This window comes from Erinaceus europaeus, chromosome 14 (genome assembly GCF_950295315.1).
Source record: "Erinaceus europaeus chromosome 14, mEriEur2.1, whole genome shotgun sequence".
NCBI classification, from domain to species: domain Eukaryota; kingdom Metazoa; phylum Chordata; class Mammalia; order Eulipotyphla; family Erinaceidae; genus Erinaceus; species Erinaceus europaeus.
The window spans coordinates 4,529,012-4,543,264 of record NC_080175.1 but is presented as its reverse complement, the minus strand read 5'-3'; the positions used below and the strand labels follow the sequence as shown (position 1 = coordinate 4,543,264).

General features: G+C 50.3%; 1 protein-coding gene across 2 annotated transcripts in view; it reads right to left on the bottom strand.

Moving 5' to 3' along the window:
* CPXM2 (carboxypeptidase X, M14 family member 2) overlaps positions 1 to 14,253 on the bottom strand; it is a 98,768-nt gene that overhangs the window by 16,074 nt on the left and 68,441 nt on the right. For both annotated transcript variants that reach the window (XM_060171115.1, XM_007519681.2), the window contains 2 exons: positions 11,515 to 11,603; positions 2,654 to 2,777 (listed from right to left, as the gene is read on the bottom strand). In XM_060171115.1, the coding sequence (XP_060027098.1) occupies positions 2,654 to 2,777; positions 11,515 to 11,603 (213 nt within the window). The remainder of the gene's footprint in view (positions 1 to 2,653; positions 2,778 to 11,514; positions 11,604 to 14,253) is intronic.

Genomic DNA, 14,253 nt, shown 5'->3' with positions numbered 1-14,253 from the left:
CAAAGCAGGACTGCAGGTGTCTATCTCCCTCTCCTCTCTCACTTTCTCTCTTTCTCTCTGTCCTATTCAATAAAGTAGGAAGGAAAAAAAGGGGGTGGCCACCAGGAGCAGTGGATTCGTAGTGCCAGCTTCAGGACCCAGTGATAACACTGGTAGCAATATTCTAGTTAAGGGGTGGGTAGCCCCAGGGGGGCACCATTGCAAAGTTGCTGCCCTTTCTGCTTAAGGGTGAAGACGGGCAGAGCCAGCCAGACTCACATCTTCCATAGCTCTGCCCAGGAGGGCAGCCTGGTATCCACCCTGGAAGAGGCAGCCAGCCCACTGCCAACTGGGGAAGGGTGCTGAGAGCAAGCAGCCCCCACAGCACTCTGAGGTATACCTACACTGTCCTGTCCTGTGTGCCTCATTCACTCCCAAGGAGACTGCCCACCACTCTATCCCCAATTATCAGGTGATTACCAGTCACAGAGAGATGGTGTTGAATCTTATTTTACAGGGAGAGATCAAAGAGCATGATGGTCTTTAGAATTTAAAATTCATAAATTAGAGGGCCAGGTGGTGGTGCACTTGGTTGAACACACATATTACCATGCTCAAGGGCCTGGGTTCGAGTCCTGGCTGTGCCCCACCTCCGGGGAGGAGGGGGGACGCTTCACAGGCAGTGAAGCGGGTCTGCAGGTATCTCTCTGTCTCCCCCCTTCCTCTTAATTTCTGTCTTATCAAGCAGAATATAATAGAAAGGAGAAAAGGAAAAAATAGCCACTGTGTGTGGTGGACTCAGTGCCGGCATCGAGCCCTGATGGCAATAAAAAAAAAATCTGTGAATTAAACTCAAAAATTATTTCCCATATGAGGAGGTAATTAATTTTCTTCCATTTTTTCCCTTTCCCTTGCTATCTTTACTCCTCTCCCTCTCCCTCTCCCTTTTCCTCCCCCTCTCTCTCTGTTTTCCATTTTTTTCCACCACTAGATTTATGCTGGGGCTGGGTTCCTGGGTGCCTACAACTTCACTTTTCCGGGTGGTCTCTTTTTTTTTTTTTGATAGAGTAGGAGACTGAAATAAGAAGAGAGGGAAGAGGCGAAGAGAGGGGGAGAGGGGCCAGGCAGTGGCACACCGGTTAAGCACACACAGTCCTAAACACAAGGATCCAGGTTTGAGCCCCCGGCTCCCCACCTGCAGTGAGGTCGCTTCACAAGTGGTGAAGTAGGTCTGCAGGTGTCTCTCTTTCTCTCTCCCTCTCTATCTCCCTCTCCTCTCTCAATTTCTCTCTGTCCTATCTAATAAAATGGAAAAAAAAAAAAAAAAAGGCCATCAGGAGCAGGGGATTTGTAGTGCCAGCAAGCACCAAGCCCCAGTGATAACCCTGGAGACAGAGAAAGGGGGGTGGGGGAGGAGAGAAGCTGCGGCACTGCTCCGTTACTCATGAAGCTTTCCCTACTGGCGGGGCCCAGGGATTGGCCTTGTCCTGTGAGTGGCAGGGTACGTGGACCACTGCCCAGCTGCAGTTTCTTGCATGGACTTGCCGCTGACATTTACCAGGACACCAAGGTGGAGAGATTAGAAGACGGTCCAGCAGATGTCAGTGATGGGTGGGAGGCCTGAGGGGCCAGGCGGTGATGCACCTGGTGGAGTGCACATGTTACAATGCACAAGGTCCCGGGTTCAAGCTCCTGGTCCCCACCTGCAGAGGGAGAGCTTCACGAGTGGGTAAAGCAGGGCTGCAGGTGTCTCTCTGTCTCTCTCCCTCTCCCTTCTCAATTTCTCTCTGCCTCTATCCAATAATGAATGAATGAATGAATGAATGAATGAATGAATGAATGAATGATTTTTTTAAAAAATAAGAGGGTGGGAAGCCTGGCTTTAGCACTTGCTGCCTTTTTCCAAACTCAGCTATTTCCAGGTTGGGGTTTATGGGAGTCTGGTGGGGGATGACCAGCATGTGTCCCTCCTCCTGGGCCAGGCCTAGAGCTCAGGTTTGGAAATGACTGAAGAGGGAAACGTTCACAAACAGGATCAAATGGTTAAAGAATTAAGAGGCTGGAGATGATGGCTCAGTGGGCAAACCTCATGTCTTATGGCACACGACAGCCTGGGTTCAGTCTCTGGCACTGGAAAGTGTGCTTTGCCATGCAGACAGTCCAAGTTAGAGCCCCAGCACCACATGGAAGTCCCACTGCACTAGGAGAAGCTCCGCTCCTCTTCTCTTCTCTTCTCTTCTCTTCTCTTCTCTTCTCTTCTCTTCTCTCTCTCCCTTTCTCCCTCCCTCCCTCCCCACCCCTCTCTGTGTGTCTCTTTCTGTCTGGATGAAAAGATAGTTGTGGGAATAGTGAAATCATGCATATGTGAGTCCCTAGCAAACAAGCGAAAGGAACCATCTGTAACTTGTGTCAGTACTGGGCAGGGAAGCCAGCACTTCTCCCGCCGCCCTCCAGCCCTCTCTCTGACTCTGCTTCTGCAAGCAGGGTGGGTCTCAGAGGTGAGGACTGGACAAGCCGGGACTCCCTGGACGGTGCCCATCCAGCTCCGCAGCTCCACAGCCCACGTCACAGCAGCTGAGGGCCTGGGAGTGGGCAGCCGGCACCCTCCACCCTCGCCCTGCCACCCCCCCCCCCCCGTGGCCAGGGACATCTGGGGGGCAGGAGGGGCGCTCACCAACTTCATGCTCCCCGGGATGGTCAGAGAGCTCCACCGCGTACAGCTTGAGGCCCTGCTGGCTCTTGCCGATGTTGTAGATTCTGGTGACATTGGGACACATCTCATTCACCACCTTCATCAGCTGGAAAACGGAGAGGTGTGAGGGTGTGAGGTGGACAGGTGTCCCACCTGTCTGCTCCCTGTGTGCCCTCCCTCCCCACACACCATGCAGGGCCCAGGGGAGACCCCACCTCCCTCAAGGGAAGGGATCACTGCCTGCTGCTTGTCACCTCCCTTTGTCATCATGTCACCTCTCTGGGTAAGATCTCACTTCCCCTCTCTGGTGTGGGGGCACCTCTCCTGGTTGTGAATCTCACCTCTTCTAGTAATTAGTAAAGCTATCAGTTCTGCTAGAGGTGTCCTCTTCCCTGGTTGTGATATCACCTCTCTTAGTTGAGCTGCCCCTTCCCTGGCTGTGCTGTCCCCTCCCCTGGCTGTGCTTTCCCCTCCCCTGGCTGTGCTTTCCCCTCCCCTGGCTGTGCTGTCCCTCCCCTGGCTGTGCTGTCCCTTCCCCTGGCTGTGCTGTCCCCTCCCCTGGCTGTGCTGTCCCTCCCCTGGCTGTGCTGTCCCTTCCCCTGGCTGTGCTGTCCCCTCCCCTGGCTGTGCTGTCCCCTCCCCTGGCTGTGCTGTCCCTTCCCCTGGCTGTGCTGTCCCTTCCCCTGGCTGTGCTGTCCCTCCCCCTGGCTGTGCTGTCCCCTCCCCTGGCTGTGCTGTCCCCTCCCCTGGCTGTGCTGTCCCCTCCCCTGGCTGTCAGCCCCTGCTGACCAGAGTCCATTTCTGAGCTTTCTAAGTCTCCCTATGGGGAAGGGTCCAGCAGATGAGTCAAGAAGGCTTGGGGTTGTGCTGTGACCCCCAGAGTGATAAGATGAGGTCCACTGTGACCCACTCTCAAGCCTCCCTGTCCACCTAGTAGCCATGAAATGTCCCCCCAAATTGCAAATCGACTATTACAACTGGCTGGGGAGTCAGAATCTGCAAGGGTAGGAGAAGGGGAGCCCTTGGGATTTGGGGTGTTATTCCATGGCATGGCAGTGAGCTTCCTCTGCCCCTCAGGACGTGGTGTTGGGGAGGTGGGTAATGGTGTGCTCAGGGTGGGGTTTACTGATGCTGTGATGCTGCTTTCCTGACACATGTACACACACACACACACACACACACACACACACACACACAGTGTTACATGTATAGACCTGGACAGAACTCAGGGCCTAATTCTCCTGTCATCCAGGAAGAAAAACCCACTCCACTTTATCAAGGTGCGCGGAGCTTTATAATATTGAGGTGACAGGGCCAGAAAAGGCTGCCTATAAAGCATCTTGGTTCACAGCCAGGGAGTGAGCCCAGTGAGGAGATAACTTGCATGTCTGAGGCCTCAGGTTCAGCCCTCAGTACTGCATGTACCACAGTGTATTCTGTGTGTGTGTCTGTCTGTCTGTCTCTATCTCACACAAAGTAACCCAACAATCAGGGGCTAGGAGGGAGATCGCTCAGTACAGGCCAACACATTGCCATACTCAAAGATCTGGCCACCACCACCGTGAAGCAGCAGGCCCACGGGGCAGCTTCACAGGCAGTGGAATGGTGCTGTGCTCTCTCTCCATCTCTACTCCTATCTGTGAGTGAAAGGAGAAAAAAAGACAATGGATACCTCACGTGTGAAAGCCTGACACAAATCCCTGGTGGCAAGAAGAAAAGTAAATAGACTGGAAAAAAAGAGGGAGACGTGGCTCACACAGAGGTGATTGTGGCCACGCCACAGATGGGGAGACTGAGGCTCAGAGACACTGGAGGTGGTCTGTCCAGAGACACTCTGCTGGCCCCAAGTCTTAGCGCTCCCAAAGTACAGGAGAGGTCAAGTAGTGTATCTCTGTATTCCCTTCTGTCTGCCCCAGACTGAGGCCCAGCACGGAGGCCTCCAGACCAAGTCTGACTTCTTTTTTTATTTTTTATTTATTCCCTTTTGTTGCCCTTGTTGTTTTTCATTGTTGTTGTAGTTATTATTGTTGTTGTTATTGATGCCGTTGTTGTTGGACAGGACAGAGAGAAACGGAGAGAGGAGGAGAAGACAGAGAGGGGGAGAGAAAGATAGACACCTGCAGACCTGCTTCACCGCCTGTGAAGCGACTGCCCTGCAGGTGGGGAGCCGGGGGCTCAAACCAGGATTCTTACTCGGTCCTTGCACTTTGCGCCACGTGCGCTTAACCCACTGCGCTACCGCCAGACTCCCCCAAGTCTGACTTCTAACAACTCAGCAGGTTGAGCTGAACATGCCAAGCACAGCTGCCAGAGGCGGCCTGGTAACTGGACCACCAGCACACCTCCACTTTCCTCAGCAATCCTTCCCTTTCCTTCCTTGCTTCCCTTCCTTCCTAGCCAGAGAGCAAGGTGGTTTTTGGAGATGTGAGGGTAGTAACTCCACCTTCCAGACCTCAGAGATGCAGAATGTTCTCCCCTGCAACCTCCCTTCTCTCCCTACACCCAGGTTCTGGCAAGCAGGAGGAGGAAGGCACTGACTTGGCCTTAGCCAGTGGTGTTGAAGTTGGTTCACCTCAGGCTAGTTCTCCTAAGCCAGTTCCTTGTGGGAAACCTGTAATGGGTCCCAGATGCTCACTCACCACTGGCCTATTTGGGGTGTTTTTATTGTTGCAGTTTGTTTGTTTTTGTTTCTTACCACCAGGATTTTAGTGCTGGGGGCTCAGTGCCTACAGGATGAATCCATTGTTCTCAATGCCTGTTTGTTCTCCTTTCATACAAAAACAAATGGGGTAACAGACACCTGCAGCATTATCATTGTCGTTGTTATTATTCCTGCTTCAGGGTTTCAAGGATCTTTATCTGTTTCCCCAAGAATGCTTCTATTTATCAAATCCACAACACTTTGTAAACGAGATACATCCTACCTTTATGGATACATTTTCTTATTTACTTTAAAACACTGTCTAAGTTTCTAGCAATAAATACAATCGTTGTGGGAAAATGAATCCTGCCATTCAGTAATGTCTGTGTTTAACGTGATGGGTTAATGTGTGGGGCAACTAGGTGTGTGGAGAAAGAAGTCCAGGGGAGCAAAGGCATGAAGAGAGCACCCAGGCTTATGACCCCTGCCAGGGGTCATGGTGAGCTCTGTGCCTCCATGGTCACTGGTCTCAGTAATCTTAAAAGGTGAGAGACAGAGAGAAAGGGAGGGAGAGAGATAGAGAGATTCCACACACACACACACACACACACACACACAGAGCTTCCCTCCGACTCACGAAGCTTCCTCCACGCATGGTGCTGTCATGGTGGCCAGGGGCTGCAGCCTTCGCCTTGCAGAAGCCCGTTTCCTCCCGTGAGATAGATCTGAGCATCACCATCCCTGGCTCTTGTGCTTCCCCCCTCCCCAGAAGGAGACAGCAGAAAGCTCTTCTGTTTCTACAAACTCCATTTCTAGCAATATCACAGGAGAAAGCGTTTTGTGGGAAATGGTAAAATTAGGTGCAGAATGACACTTGGTGAAGCATATTTCACGCTTTCATTAACAGTTGGAAGAAGCCCACGTGCTCTGCGCAGGCAGACAGCTGAGAAAGCTGTGACACATCCTCTCACTGGAACTTTCTGCAGCCTGACAACCGCAGGGACAAAGCCAGTGGGGCAGGGGGGGGGGGGGGCGGGGTGTCAGGAGTGTCCAGGGTCTCACACCAACCGAGAGAAGAGGAGGCAGCATCATGACCAACCTCTGATACAGTCTGGATCCTGGAAACAGGAAAGACAGACGCTGGGCAGAGAAAGGAGGAGGTGAAAGATGCTATTTGTCCTTTAGGATTTTTGTACTAAAATTGTATGAGAGAGGGAGATCGAACCACAGCATCGCTCTGGCACATACCGTGCTGGGGACCAAGCCTGGGCTCCCACACTTTCAAGTTCTGTTCTCTGCAGCTGAGCCACCACAAAACTTCTACTTCCTTAGGGAATGTGATTACCCTGCAGATCTGAGGGCTGTGCCAGACATGGATGGGACAGTCCCTTGATAGTTGGGTTAAAATATTTGAAGGAAGGGGAGAAAAAGATAAAAGTCCTTTTCCATCACCATGACTCATTTCTCTGCAAAACAGACACTATGTGCATCTGGTGGAAAGGAAATGGGGTGCCAGAGGAAGGGAGGATAGAGGGAGGAGGAGGAGTTAGGCTGCTGGACCTGGAGGCCTGCAGTAGACCTACACACGGAGGAACCACCCAATGTCCCCAGCAAGGGCTCCTGATATTCCAAGGACTCTTGACTTGTCACTGCACACACACAGCACACAGCACAGAGCACAGAGCACAGAGCACAGAGCACACAGCACACAGCACACAGCACACAGCACACAGCACACAGCACAGAGCCGTCCATCAGCTCTCTTCCCACTCCCTCCCCGCTTTTTTTTCTTTTGCAACAGGGCCTCACACAAAAGTGATTTCATTGTTCATAGGTCAATTTTTTCATTGCAGACAGACAGACAATAGAGGCAAACATCACATTTCTAGCACTCCTTTGTGGCATCAGGATTCGAACTTGGGCCATGTCCACAGCCAGGAATATGCCCTGCCAGGTAAGCTGCATCCCGCCCCCTCAGCTCTCCTATGAGAAGACTTCCACCTTCTGTTTGGGACGGCTACTCTTTACTGACCAGTGAGGATGAGGGAGAACCAAGGGGCCGGGTGGTGGCAGAGCCGGTTAGGGGCACACAGGACTAAGTGCAAGGACCCAGGCAAGGATCCAGGTTGGAGCCCCCAGCTTCTCACCCGCAGGGGGGATGCTTCACAAGCAGTTAAGTACCTCTCTCTCCCTCTCTCTTTCTCTCTCTCTCTCTCTCTCTCTCTCTCTCTCCCTCTCCCTCTCTCTCCCTCTTTCTCTCCCTCTCTCTGTTCCTCTCTCTCTCCCTCCCTTTCTCTCTCCCTCCCTCCTCTCTCTCCCTTTCCCTCTCCCTCTCTCCCTCCCTCCTCTCTCTCTCTCTCTCTTCGTCCCTCCTCTCTAAATTTCTCTCTGTTCTATCCAATAAAATAGAAAAAATGGCCACCAGGATCAGTGGATTTGTAGAGCTGGCACCAAGCCCCAGTGATAACCCTGGAGGCAGAAAGAAAGAAAGAAAGAAAGAAAGAAAAAAAGAAAGAGAGGAAGAAAGAGAGGAAGGAAGGAAGGAAGGAAGGGAAAACCAGAGTGTCTGTCACTCTGAAGGCAGAGAACTCTGGACCTCAGTCTTACAAGCCCTGTGCCCCAACACTAAGCCACTTCCCCAACCACTAGGGACATATTGAAAGACACCAGCCCCCCTGCCTCTCCATCCAGCTCCTTCATTCTAAAAGCATGAAACTGATCACTTTTTCACTCATTGCACCCACAGAGACAGTATCTGTCTAACTTCTGAGCTGGAAAAGATGCCTAGTGAGCAGAGCGAGGGAACACAGAACCCTGTAAAGGGATCAGCAGCACAGCGGCAAAGATGCCCGAGAGTGAATCTAGGTGAGTCCCAGCCCTCAGGCACAAACACATTGTCCTCGTTTCAGAAGGGTGAGGCAGCCAGGCAAAGAACTTGTGTCTCCCCAATAAGTCTGTGCTGACAGGTCCCTGACAGCTGTGGTGTGTGTGTGTGTGTGTGTGTGTGTGTGTGTGTGTGTGTGTGTGTGTGTGTGTGTGTGTGTGTCAAGCAAAGTGACACTGGCGACAGGCTGGCCTTGCTGATTCCTGGGGACAGGGCAAGAGCCCCCTCAGGGAAGGCTCGCTTCTGGGGCATCAGGAACATCTTCTTCCTGTGTTCTTTCCCTCGGTGCCCATGTGCCCTCACTTTGACCCTTGCCAGGGAAGCCATGCATCCCAGAGGACATTTCCTGTTCTGACCCTTCAGACACAGTCTCAGATTATCTAATGCCTTCTCGTCTGTCAGCACCTCCCTGTACTTTCTTTCTTTTTTTTGCTTTTTGCAGTTTGTATTTTACTAGTGACTTAATATTGATTTACAAAATTATAAGACAACAGGGTACAGTTCCACACTGTTCCCACCACCAGAGTTCTGGGTCCGTTCCTCCAGCGGAAGCTACAGCAGATCTCCTAAGGTTGCAGAGACGGTTGACCACTCTTTCTGCAACCATCTGTCTACATTTGTCCATTTTCCCTATGGTCCCATCTTCTCTTCCTTTCCAAGTCACACCTGCACCTGCTACGAGATCCAAATGTCCCTCCCTTTTCACTCTTCTCTTTTCTTTCCTTTTAATATTATTTATTTATGATTGGATAGAGACAGAGAGAAATTGAGAGGGGGCTAGACAGAGAAGGGAAAAGACAGGGGGACACCAGCAGCCCTGCTCTACCACTTGTGAAGTTTTCCCCTTGCAGGTGGGGACCAGCAGCTTGAACCCATGTCCTTATGCGCTACAAGGTTAGGGTTAGGGCTAGGGTTAGGGCTGTGATATGAGCACTCAACCAAGTGCACTACTACCTGCCCCCCCCCTTTTTTTACTCTTCTCTCTGTGGGTACTGATAGAGCTGGAGTTCAGAGCCCTCTGGTCATCTTCCCCCTATCATTTCTCCCCAGCTGGGAGTATGGACCAAAATTCTCTTGGGGTGCAGAAGGTGGGAGTTCTGGCTTCTGTAACTGCTTCTTGCTGGACATGGGCGTCGGCAGGTGGATCCATACCCCAGCCTGTTTTTTCTTTTAATTGTCTTTATTTATTTATTGGATAGTGACATCCAGAAATAGAGGGGGAAGTGGGTGATAGAAAGGGAGAGAGACAGAGAGACTCCTGCAGCCCTGTTTCACCACTTGCAAAGCTTTCCAGCCCTGCAGGTGGGTTCTGGGGGCTCAAACCCGGGTCCTGGCGCACTGGAACATATGCATGCAGCCAAGTGTGCCACCACCCGGACCCATGTCTGTACATTTCCTTAGTCCTTCCTGCACTTTCTAGCACCACACAGGAGCACATTCCGAATAGGACATCAAGGGCAAAACATCCAGCCAAGGTAAGGTTTGTTGGCTTGTCCTGATAAAATGTCCCCATCTCCCTCTGCATCTCCAAAGCAAATGCTGGCAACAGCTTAATATTCCTTGGCTTTGTAATTAAGTCTGATGAAACAGTTCATCTGGGATTATCTTTTCTTTATAATAACACACAGGTGCAAGCAGTACTTATAAAAGAATTGAGCAACACTTATGAAGCGAGGCTGGAGCTCAGAATAGTAAAGAGAGTATTTAAAACTTTTAGATTAAGGCCTTCACTCAAAGACTCTTATCTAAGCTGTCCAAGGTGGCGTGCAGATACAGGAACTGCCCCTGGTGATTCTGATGTGTAACCAAGCTGGAGAATGACACTCAGACAATAGAAGGCTACCAACTCTCTGACTCAGCCTCACCATCATGAAGCCAAGGCTCTGAGAGGACCGGGCTACTGGGCACAGCCCTGCAGAGAAAAGATTAACATTCATGGGTAAATACTTCTTTTATACTGCATTTCCTAGGAACTTATCTGAAGAAGCAGGAAATAAGTGACAACTATTTTTGCAGGAAGTTAAGTTTTAGGATGATATATCAGAAGATACGTCATGGGGCAGGGGTAGATAGCGTAATGGTTATGCAAAAAGACTCTCATGCCTAAGGCTCCAAAGCCTCAGGTTCAATCCCCCATACCACCATAAACCAGAGCTGAGCAGTGCTCCGGTAAATAATAATAATAATAATAATTATTATTATTATTATAAAAATAAAAAAAGACACGTCATCACCCAGGAGACCAGATAACTGGAGGACCTCAAGGCCCATCCTGTTTGTGCTGAAGCCCACCTCCTACTGCTCTAGAAAAAGTAGAAGTCTTAAGCCCTTCCTTCTACTTACATAAGTATTTCCTGAAACTGAGGGGCATGGAAGTGCATCTGAGCACTACTGGGATCTTCACTGCACTCTGGAGAGCTAGAAAGCCTTCCCCCTTCTTGCATAACTCAGCTATAAAGCCTTCCCCTTCTTGCAAAACTCTGCCCAATGCACTAGGCAGAGCAGCAATTCACTCAGTCCATCTACAGGCCATCAGGTAAAGATGGCGGCAGTCCCTGGAGACTAAGAGGACTGACCCTAATAATGTGGTTGAATGGTGACTGGGGGTAACTGATGCAGGCCCTGTGTGAGGACAGCCTGCAATCATTACTAGCAGTGTTCTTCTAGATACTTCTTCTCAGACTCCATCTGTAACTAGTATGCCCAAAATAGTGTCATTAAACATACGGCGTTGTTTGTTATTGTTTGTTTTTGTTTTTGTTTTTCAGAAAAACCAGAGTTGAAGGGTGGTGGTAGATAGCATGATGCAAAGAGACTCTCATATCTGAGGCTGCCAAGTCCCAGGTTCAATCCCCTGTACCACCATAAGCTAGAGCTGAGCAGTGCTCTGGCGCAAGAAAGAAAGAGAGAAAAAGAAAGGAAGGAAGGAAGGAAGGAAGGAAGGAAGGAAGGAAGGGAGGGAGGAAGGGAAAGGAAAGGGAAGGGAAGGGAAGGGAAGGGAAGGGAAGGGAAGGAAAGGAAAGGAAAGGAAAGGAAAGGAAAGGAAAGGAAAGGAAAGGAAAGGGGAGGAAAGGAACGAAGAGAAGAGAAAAGAAAAGAGTGAGCTGAGTTGGAATTCTGTTTCAGCCACTGTCTGCGGAGGAAGCCTTTCCCCGGAAGCACAGAGCGAGCTACTGCTCACACAGAGACCACGAGGAGTTCAGGCGGCTTCAGGAAGCCAGGATGCTCGTCCCAACACAACATGCTGATTTCTGAAGAACAAGACCAGGTGCTTCCGCACACGTGGTTCACTGCCCTCTTGGAGGGTCTGAATCTTACCTGCCGCATTTCCTTGTAGTTGTGGTGCTTAAAATCCAGGTCATCAGTCGTGGTCATTTCATTCCGCCTGTGATAATAGTTATTTGGATCTAGAGACAGAAATACAGTTTTGAATTGACATAGAGGGAAGAGAGACAACCTTCCAACTCCCCCAAGGAGTCTGAGTGGCCTGGGTTCAAACCTCCATTCTTCTGCTGATATGCTGTGTGACTTTGGAGAAGTCACTGGGACATCTCTGACTTAGTCTTGAATGATCCACACTCCTGACCAACTATCAGCACTGGATGAAAGACTGAATATGGGGCTGGGTGCTGGTACACTCAGTTGAGTGCAGCTGTTACAGTGTGCAAGGACTGGGGTTCAAGCCCCCAGCCCCCCACCTATATGGAGGAAGCTTCACAAGTGGTGAAGCAATGTTGAAGGTGTCTTTTTTATTTTCCCCTCCCTCCTTATCTCCCACTGTCATTTCAGTTTCTATCTCTATCCAATAAATAAATACATAAAAATTTTAAAAAGTAAACAAATGAATGAGTGGTGGGATAAGCAAGTATCAGGCATGCTGGGCAGTTATTAGTATGAAGCACAAGGACTGGTGCAAGGATCTCAGTTCAAGCCCCCGATCCCCACCTACAGGGGGGAGTGCTTCTCAAGTGGTAAAGCTGGCCTGTGGGTGTCTACCTTTCTCTCTCCCTCTCTGTCTCCTCCATCCTCTCTTAATTTCTCTTTGTCCTGTCCAGTAAAAAGGAAAAATAGTTTCCAAGAGCAGAGGATTCATAGTGCCAGCACCGAGCCAAGCCCCAGCAATAACCCTGGAGACCAAAAAAAAAAAAAGGCCTGCTTACCAAGTTCTCAAATGTGCTCATCCTTCCTTCTTAACAGAAGTGCTATAACGTGTGTCCACCTCCTTTCTACCACCTCCCAGAAACAGGCCTCACACCCCAACTCCAAGGATGCAACATACTGGGCCAGCCAATCAGACCTCAGCACACCTGTCCACCTGACAGGTCCAGATCAAAGGTTAATTCTAGAGAGGGGCCGTGACAGAGAATCTCTCCAGAGCAGAGGACAGAGAGAGCCCTGATCTCATTGGAAACTACCACAAGAACCAGCCCCACGGTCTGCCTTCCTGGGTATTTCTGGCAGCCTGAGGTGAGTTCTCTTAATCAACCATGAAGCCAGATTCTCAGCTCTCAGCCCACCAGAATGACATCTCTGTTTGGGGGCGCAGGAGAATACCGGCCAGTCCTATGAACATGGCTACTCAGACAAGTCAACCTGCTCCCCTAGAACACACCCCAGTAGCTGTCAGTCTGGTGTGGTGGCTGGAAGGATGGATTCTGGTGGTGACAGTGGGTGAGATTCCCAGGACACCAGGAGTAGACAGTCCCAACACAAGTCACCACTGAAGCCCATGACCCGCAGTACCGGATACTCGCCTCCACCCTGGACCTAGAACATCAAATGCACAGGGTCACACAACCCCTGCTGGTTCTATGAACTCATAAGTTTGTGCTCCAGAGACAAGAATGGTACCGGCAGGGACCAGAGGCTCAGTGCCTATCCTCAGTCCACACACACACACACACACACACACACACACACACACACACACACACCTGTGACTGTCTGACCACACCGTGTGTCCACACCCACAGAGCCTCACGTCACAACTGAAATTACCAGGTGTCCCTGGAGGCTGTGTGCAGTGAGACAACACACAGTGACCACCCCCCGACCCCAGCCCCAAAAGGACAGTTCTTAGTCATAGCCAAAAGGCTTGCCAGCAATGCTACCGTAAGCAAAGCATTGTCACCGCATGGGAAATCGCATGGAAGGGGCCAAGGAAACAACCTCCAGGAATAAAAACAAAAGCAATTCGGGTTAGCCAAATGATTCCCTAACCACCACCTCACCTGCCACCCCACAATAATTTATTCTTTTTCTTGACAGAGTCAGAGGGAAACTGAGATGGAATGGGGAAAGAGAGGGAAAAAAGAGACAGATACCTGCAGGCCTGAATCACTGCTTGTGAAGCTTTCCTCCTGCAGGTGGAGACCTGGGACTTGAACCCATATCCTCAAGTATGGTAATGTGTGCTCAACGGGGGTGTGCCAGCAGCTGGCCCCCCATTTTTCAAGCACTATCTTTTCAAGGGGGCAAGCTGACCACACTCTCTAGCATACTGGCCACCCCTTTGGTTTCTAAACCCGTATGTTTTGGAGAAAAGATAAGGCAGATCAAGACTGTTTCATAACCTTTTATACTCAATAGGCCTAAGCAGCTTTCTTCTGTTCTGAGAGCTATTAACACCCCCTCCCTCCCACCCGGGCTCCAGGGGCCTCTTTCCAGCAGCCTGTAAAGCCCCCTTTGTCTCTGAACACAAATAATGTCTTCTAAGACCTACAGAAAGGCTGAAAGGAAACCTCAAACTCTAAGAAGGAAAGGGCTCTATGTAGCTATATTCTTTCTCCCTCAAGACTAATCAACTTGCCTATAGATATGCGAACAGAACTGTCTCCAAACCACAGCTGAGTATTTCTCATGTTACATTCCCCACTCGGATAAACTACAGGCACTTTTCTCTTTCTTTCTTTCTTTCTTTCTTTCTTTCTTTCTTTCTTTCTTTCTGTTTTGTTTTTTACTTCTCCATCTGAACTGAGAAGATCAAGTTTTCTTGGGGAACTGTGAGGAGCCCAGTGTGCAGGTAGAGGCAGGGGAGTTCTGAATCCAGGGTCACCC